The sequence below is a fragment of the Harpia harpyja genome, chromosome 4 (genome assembly GCF_026419915.1).
Source record: "Harpia harpyja isolate bHarHar1 chromosome 4, bHarHar1 primary haplotype, whole genome shotgun sequence".
Classification (NCBI taxonomy): Eukaryota; Metazoa; Chordata; class Aves; order Accipitriformes; family Accipitridae; genus Harpia; species Harpia harpyja.
Window position 1 is genome coordinate 43,178,400 of NC_068943.1, and position 8,140 is coordinate 43,186,539.

Below are 8,140 nucleotides of genomic sequence, written 5' to 3' on the forward strand. Positions count from 1 at the left end.
TTTTTTTTTTTTTTAATTTTTTTTCTCGGGCAAGATGTCGAAGGGACCAGCTGTTGGAATTGATCTTGGCACCACCTATTCCTGTGTTGGTGTATTCCAACATGGGAAGGTGGAAATCATTGCCAATGACCAGGGTAACCGGACCACGCCAAGCTACGTTGCCTTCACAGATACAGAGAGGTTGATTGGCGATGCTGCGAAGAACCAAGTTGCAATGAATCCAACCAATACGGTTTTTGGTAAGGCTGCAAGATTTCCATATTTCATGTACAGAAGCTTAGCGTGGTGATGACAGATGTTCCCTGGTTATAAGAACTGCTGACTTGATAGGAGTGTTAAAGCTTCCTGTTGGAAATCAAAACTACTAATTTGCTTCTGGTCTGAATAATATAACTGTGTTACTAATAGTTCAGCTTTTATTATGTACTGGGAAGGCATGTGCCTTACAGTTAAAAAGTTCGCTTGGTGCAGGTTGTTCTTGGCAGTTAGTGTTAAACAGCCTTGACTAAGTGTCTGGGTTGAGTCCTAGACAGCACTGTGGTTTATGGTACAGCAGCTGTAGCATTGCTATGGTGGCTGTGAGGTGATACGGGTGAGTTTGTGCATGTCCAAGAGGTGAAACAGTGGTGCCTGCAGTTGGGCAGGCAGTAATAATATCAGGCTATGTACAGTGTTCTAGAGCTTTGTGCATTGTTTTTTAGGAATAACTTAATGTTCTTTGTGAATGAACATATCTAATATGGCCAACTATTTTTTCCAGATGCAAAGCGGTTGATTGGGCGTAGATTTGATGATTCTGTTGTCCAGTCTGATATGAAGCACTGGCCTTTCACTGTGGTGAATGATGCTGGTAGACCAAAAGTCCAGGTGGAATACAAAGGCGAGACAAAGAGTTTCTACCCAGAAGAAATTTCTTCCATGGTTTTAACCAAAATGAAGGAAATCGCAGAAGCTTACCTTGGAAAGGTGAGGTTTAGGACTTAAGTGAAATGTAATGAATAATTCTGTATGTGTGAGTAGTTAACATAAATAACTGAGTTTTTTCCTTGCTTTATTCTTTTTTGTAGACTGTTACTAATGCTGTGGTGACTGTACCAGCCTATTTCAATGACTCTCAGCGTCAGGCTACGAAAGACGCTGGAACCATTGCAGGGCTCAATGTACTGCGAATTATCAATGAGCCAACAGCTGCTGCGATAGCCTATGGCCTGGACAAAAAGGTATGCTATGGAGTGACTTGTCTCTGACGTCCAATTAGTAAACCTGCTAAACCAGCAGTAGAAAAAGAATTGCATTATGAAAATTGATCTCTTCTTGCAGGTTGGTGCTGAAAGGAATGTTCTTATCTTCGACCTTGGAGGTGGCACCTTTGATGTGTCAATTCTGACCATTGAAGATGGCATCTTTGAGGTGAAATCCACTGCAGGTGACACTCACTTGGGCGGAGAAGACTTTGACAACCGCATGGTCAACCACTTCATTGCTGAATTCAAGCGCAAGCACAAGAAAGACATCAGCGAGAACAAGAGAGCAGTTCGTCGCCTCCGCACTGCATGCGAGCGTGCAAAGCGTACTCTGTCTTCTAGCACGCAGGCCAGTATAGAAATTGATTCTCTCTATGAGGGTATTGACTTCTACACGTCCATTACCAGAGCTCGCTTTGAAGAGCTGAATGCTGACCTGTTCCGTGGCACTCTGGATCCTGTGGAAAAGGCCCTGCGGGATGCCAAACTCGACAAATCGCAGATCCATGACATCGTGCTGGTTGGTGGGTCTACTCGTATCCCAAAGATTCAGAAACTGCTGCAGGACTTCTTCAATGGCAAAGAGCTGAACAAGAGCATCAATCCTGATGAAGCTGTGGCTTATGGTGCAGGTAATGACAAAAATTCACATCTGTGTGTGCTAAAACTGGGTGGTGTTCTTGGCAAACTCAGTGCTGTCTGAACTGAAGTCTCAGAGCAGTACTGGTGTAGGCCGTAGGTGTTCCACCTCAATCTGTAAAGCTTTTCAAAGCAGTAAGAAGCTTACTTTGACTTGCAATGATGAATCGGATTCCAAAGCCATTCGTAGTTTCCACCAGAAGTCTACTAATGATGGCCAAAACCTTCCTTGGATGTCTGAGCGAGCTGTGGGCTTAACTGTAGTGTGCAGGGTATCTGTTGCAGGGCTTCTAATGTTTTTTTTTCTCTCCCCCCCCCCCCCCCCCCAGCTGTTCAGGCTGCTATTCTGTCTGGAGACAAGTCTGAGAACGTACAGGATCTGCTGCTGTTGGATGTGACTCCTCTGTCTCTTGGCATTGAGACTGCTGGAGGTGTCATGACAGTCCTGATCAAACGGAATACCACCATCCCCACCAAACAGACACAGACATTCACTACTTACTCTGACAACCAACCTGGTGTGCTGATCCAGGTAGGCAAGCAACACTGGGGTGAGCTGATGATGTGCACTCACATAGTCGTAAGACCCTGTCAACCCTTCCAGTGGTTGATAACTTGAAGTAAATCTTAGGCTAGAGGTGGTGTGTTGTTCTCACAGTTGGTGAGGGATGCTAGTAAAGACCTGGTTGCAATGATGAAAGTGATTCCAAAGCCATTCGTAGTTTCCACCAGAAGTCGAAAGACTTGTGTTGGTTCAAGTACCTTCCTTGGATGTCTGAGCGACCATGCCACTTCAGGATAATACCCCATTATGATTTAATAATGTGTATTCAAACTTTGGACTTAATTTGCTGGTTCTTCTTCCTAGGTATATGAAGGAGAACGTGCTATGACAAAGGACAACAACTTGCTGGGCAAGTTTGAGCTGACTGGTATTCCCCCAGCTCCCAGAGGTGTACCTCAGATTGAAGTAACCTTTGATATTGATGCCAATGGCATCCTGAATGTGTCTGCAGTGGATAAGAGCACTGGCAAGGAGAACAAGATCACAATAACGAATGATAAGGGTAAGGATCACGTGTTTCTGAGGGTGGGAGACTGGCTAGTTGTGTAAGTTTGGCTTGTCAAACTGCCTTTTCTCTATCAAGGCTTGGTTGTAATGCATATGCATCTTTATTGACAACCATGAGCCTTGTTTTTAGTGCAGTAATCCATGAGTTTCTAAGGTGGCCCATGAAGTGGTTTAAGATGAGGGCACCCGATAGCTAATGGGCCTCTCTTGCTGCCTGCCTGCCCAAGCTGTAGAATTTAATGTGTGGGAGGTTGTAATCCGCCACTAGAAATGACTGAGTAGAAAATGGTGATCTGTGAAATCCTGCCTTGTTCTGCAGGCCGGCTGAGCAAGGAAGACATTGAGCGGATGGTTCAGGAAGCAGAGAAATACAAAGCAGAAGATGAGAAGCAGCGTGATAAGGTGTCTTCCAAGAACTCCTTGGAGTCTTACGCATTCAACATGAAAGCTACTGTTGAAGATGAGAAGCTCCAGGGCAAGATCTCTGATGAGGACAAGCAGAAAATCCTGGACAAATGCAATGAAATCATCAACTGGCTGGACAAGAATCAGGTATGTCATATTCCATGTTTGGTCATGGTTTGCTTTTGGTATCTTGCTGAGCTACAACGAAAGCTACAGAGGGTGGAGGAGAGCTACTGGTTGCTGTGATGAAAGTGATTCCAAAGCCATTTGTAGTTTCCACCAGAAGCTGAAAGACTTGTGTTGGTCCAAGTACCTTCCTTGGATGTCTGAGCGACCACAGCTTGCAAGCATATAGCTTTCAATCTGGCTAGCTTGCAAGTATGATCCTCTCTAACCTAAAATGAGGTCCTGTTGCTCCAGGAGCAATGTAAGCTCTAGGAGTGATCTCAGTGAGTCCTGTTGGAACTAGACCAAGCAGAAATATTCTTGCATCTAGCCCAATGCAAGTCTGACTTGGTGGGGATGGCCTTAAAAATAAGCCCAGACTTATGAAAAATGTGTAAGCCTGGTAGTGCTAGTTAACTTTTGGACTGTATCTGTTTAGTGAGAGCAGCAGGTACTGAGCTTTTGTCTTTTTTAGACGGCTGAGAAGGAGGAGTTTGAGCACCAGCAGAAAGAGCTGGAGAAGGTGTGCAACCCCATCATCACCAAGCTGTACCAGAGTGCAGGAGGAATGCCTGGTGGGATGCCTGGTGGATTCCCTGGTGGTGGAGCTCCTCCATCTGGTGGAGCTTCTTCTGGACCAACCATTGAGGAGGTGGACTGAAGACACTGGGCAATGCATTCCACTAGCAGTTAGTATTGGAGGACCCCCAGGTGGGGGTTAGATTGAAGGACCCAAACCTGTAGGCACATCTGGGTATATTTTGCCAGATAAAACTCCATAACTGAGCTGCTGTAAAAATAAAATTTTCTGGGCATTTTAAATACTTGAACATGTGCACAGGAGGGGCGATGAATACCGTTGCACTTTACAGTACTGTAAACAAAGTGGAAATGCAATTCATGTCCTAAAGAATAAAAACTATTTAATGGGCATCACAATGTTTCTGTTTGCTTCTTTGTATGTCCTGACCACTGTACTAAATAAAGTGGGGGGGGGGAAAAACCTCTATGGTAGAGTATGAAGATCAAGATCACACAATAGTTGGTGAGTGATCTAACCAATTTAAGAGTTCTTGCCTAGAGCTACAGTGGCTTTGTCTGTGTTGTTTCTTGGCCCCTCCTCCCTTTAGCTGAAGAGACCTGACTTACAAAAAAAAAGGCAGCAAGCCTGTGTTAAGGAAGTGGTAACTGAAGCTGAGTGACCTCACCCTTTTCAAAAAGTTGAGTAGTGTTTTCAGAGAACTTGCAGAGCTAGTTACCATTGACCCACAGCAGAAAAGAGCATCTTTAAAATACCTAAAAATGGAAAGTGGATAATCATCCTTTGGTCCTTGAGGCATTTATCAGGTTGAGGGTCCTCTCTGTCCCCCCACTCTTGGGGAAGGTGACTTAAGAGGTAGCTCTTCATTCAGAGAGGTCCTTGCTGGGTGGGGATGTGGCTTTAGGCAGCCTCTTCCACAATAATAAGCAACATAATTGCTTATTATAATAAGTATTTTATTATGTATTAGTGTATATATAATGTTACATACAGTACTAGCAGTACTGCTCCTAGTGAAGCCTGGTGCAGTGGAATGGCAATTTTCATTAAGTTGCAACTCTTAGACCTTAAAAACCACATTATTATTTTGGGAGGTATTATTCAGAATAATCAGCAATTCAGGGCTGGTTGTTTTTTTAATCTGGCTACTTCATCGCTTAAAATACTTTCCTCTCTTGCCCGAGTAACTTCTTTCTCAACATCAGAGAAGAATTGAGGGATTTTTTTTTTAACAGCAATGCTTAACCAAAGAGGAAGAATGCTCTGAGAGCTTAACGCTCCTATTGCTGCCTCTGAAGCGTGTGTTCCCTGGTTGGGTGGACTAATGTACAGGGCTGCCTGCTGTGGCTCAGCTGCTGAAATGCTAACGGGGGGGGGGGGGGTTGAAAGGCTTTGTGAATTGTTAGCAGGTGTATTGGCTTTGTGTGGCAAGGTTTTGGTAGTGGCAGGGGGGGCTTCTGTGAGAAGCTGCTGGAAGCTTCGCGTGTCCAACAGAGCCAATGCCAGCCGGCTCTAAAATGGACCCGCTGCCGGCCAAGGTCGAGCCAATCAGCAATAGTGGTAGCGTCTCTGTGATAACATATTTAAGAAGGAAAAAAAGTTGCTGGGACACAGTAACGGCAGCCGGAGAGAGGAGTGAGAACATGTAAGAGAAGCAACCCTGCAGACACCAAGGTCAGTGCAGAAGGAGGGGGAGGAGATGCTCCAGGCGCCGCAGCAGAGATTCCCCTGCAGCCCGTGGGGAAGACCATGGTGAGGCAGGCTGTCCCCCTGCAGTCCAGGGAGGTCCATGGTGGAGCAGATATCCACCTGCAGACTGGGGAGGACTCCACGCCAGAGCAGGTGGGTGCCTGAAGGAGGCTGTGACCCCATGGGAAACCTGCACTGGAGCAGGTAGAGAATCCGGGAGTGAAGCTGTGCCCGGGAAGAAGGGAGGGGTGGAGGGAAGGTGTTTTGACATTTGGTTTTATTTCTCATTACCCTACTCTGGTTGATTGGTAATAAATTGAGTTAATTTTCCCCAAGCTGAGTCTGTTTTGCCCGTGATGGTAATTGGTGAGTGATCTCTCCTGTCCTTATCTCGACCCACAAGCCCTTTGTTATATTTTCTTTTCCCTGTCCAGCTGAGGAGGGGGGAGTGATAGAATGGCTTTGGTGGGCACCTGGTGTTCAGCTAGGGTCAGCATACTGCAGCAGGACAGCCCTGTTTACACATGGGTATTTTGGATCCTTTTCTTTGGATCAGTGAAATGGTAAAAGGGAGACTGCCCCCGTGCTACCTCCACCCTGCAGGACATCTGGGAAAAAGAGAAAGAGCCTTGAGGCATAATCCAGTGTGTGAGCTGCAGGATCTTTTGTGCCACACCATTCATGATGTACGGCCTCTTACTTTCCTGCCCCTAGTACCAGCAGTGCTGCTCCCAGTGAAGCCTTGCACAGGGGAGCGGCACTTTTCATGAAGTTGTGACTGCAGTCCATAAAAATCATCACTGGAATAGAATCGTTCCGTTGGAAGGGACTTAGAACCATCATCTAGTCCAACTACCTGACCATGTTATTAAACATGTTCTTAAGGGCATTGCCCAAACGCCTCTCAAGCACCAACAGGCATGGGGGGGGGGCATCGACCACCTCTCAAGGAAGCCCGTTCCAGGTTTTGACCACCCTCTCAGTAAAGAAATGCTTCCTCATGTCCAGCCTGACCGTCCCCAGCACAGCTTTGAACTGTTCCCGTGCGTCCTGTCCCTGGATCCCAGGGAGAAGAGATCAGCACTTCCATCTCCGCATCCCCTCAACAAGGTCACCCCTCAGCCTCCTTTCCTCCAAACTTGACAAACCCAGAGCCCTCACAGGCCATGTGCTCCAGCCCTGTCACTGGCTCTGTAACCCTCCTCTGGACACATTCGAAGACCGTCACATCCTTTTTAAAAATTGTAGTGCCCAGAACCGCACAGGATACTCAAGGCGAGGCTGCACTGACACAGAATACGGCAGGATAATCCCCCCTTTTGACCGGCTGGTGATGCTGGGTTCGATGCACCCCGCGATGTGGTTCTCCCTCTCGGATGCCAGGGCATGCCGCTGACTCCTATCAAGCCCTCTGTCGAGTGGCACCCCCCCGGATCCCTTTCTGCAGGGCTGCTCTCCAGCCGCTCCTCTCCCAATTTATACTTGTGCCCGTCCGTACTCTGTCCCAGGTGCAGAATCTGGCATTTGTTCTTGTTCAGTTTCATGCCATTAATGGTTGCCCAGTGCTCCAAGCTACCTAGATCCCTCTTGCAAGGCCTCCTGTCCCTCCGGAGAGTCCGTGGCACCTCTCGGTACATCAGCACACTTACTAAGGATGCTCCTGCATCCAGATAATTGATACAAATATTGAACAGAACTGGCCCGAGAATGGAGCCCTGAGGAACACCGCTGGTGACTGATCCCCAGCCAGATGTTGCCCCATGCAGTACAACCCCCAAGCCCTGCCATTCGGCCGGTTCTTCACCCAGAGCATCATGTACCTGCTCATCTCAGAGCTGGACAATTTGTCCAGCAGGACACTATGAGGGACAGCATCAAAAAGCCTTTCTAAAATCCAGAAAAACTACATCCACTGCCTTCCCTTCATCTCCTAAGAGAGTGTTGTGCTTGAACCCCAGCCAGTGGCTCAGCCCCACACAGCCACTTGCTCACATCCCCCCCAGGCAGGATGGGGGAGAGAATCAGAATGGTAAAAGAGAAAACTCGTGGGTTGAGGCAGACAGTTTAACAGGTAAAGCAAAAGCTGTGTGTGTAAGCAAAACAAAATATGGAATTCATTCACTACGTCACATCGCGGCCACCTCCAGGAAAGCAGGGCTCCATCGCACCTAACGGTGACTTGGGAAGACAAATGCCATTGCTCTGAATGTGTGTGTGTCTGTCCTGTCCCCCTGCTTCCTTCCACCAGATTTATTGCTGAGCATGATGTCATACAGTCTGGAGTATCCCTCTGGTCACTTGGGGTCACCTGTCCCGGCTGTGTCCCCTCCCAACTTCTTGTGCCCCCCTCCAGCGTGGAGCAGCGTGAGAAGCAGAAAAGGCCTC

At 47.3% G+C, this 8,140-nt stretch overlaps 1 protein-coding gene and 3 non-coding genes across 4 annotated transcripts; all 4 read left to right on the top strand.

Annotated features, from left to right (window-relative positions):
- HSPA8 (heat shock protein family A (Hsp70) member 8) lies at positions 1-4,464 on the top strand. Its single transcript, XM_052786463.1, has 8 exons — positions 1-239; positions 761-966; positions 1,068-1,220; positions 1,321-1,876; positions 2,213-2,415; positions 2,752-2,950; positions 3,275-3,507; positions 4,001-4,464. Exons 1-8 carry the CDS (start codon positions 35-37, stop codon positions 4,184-4,186), a joined length of 1,941 nt encoding a protein of 646 aa, XP_052642423.1. The 5' UTR covers positions 1-34; the 3' UTR covers positions 4,187-4,464.
- On the top strand, positions 2,038-2,128 carry LOC128141677 (small nucleolar RNA SNORD14). The gene has a single exon (XR_008235143.1). It is a non-coding gene; the product is annotated as a small nucleolar RNA SNORD14 (small nucleolar RNA).
- LOC128141675 (small nucleolar RNA SNORD14) lies at positions 2,570-2,666 on the top strand. Its single transcript, XR_008235141.1, has one exon. It is a non-coding gene; the product is annotated as a small nucleolar RNA SNORD14 (small nucleolar RNA).
- On the top strand, positions 3,598-3,694 carry LOC128141676 (small nucleolar RNA SNORD14). The gene has a single exon (XR_008235142.1). It is a non-coding gene; the product is annotated as a small nucleolar RNA SNORD14 (small nucleolar RNA).
- Positions 4,465-8,140: the final 3,676 nt, after the last annotated feature.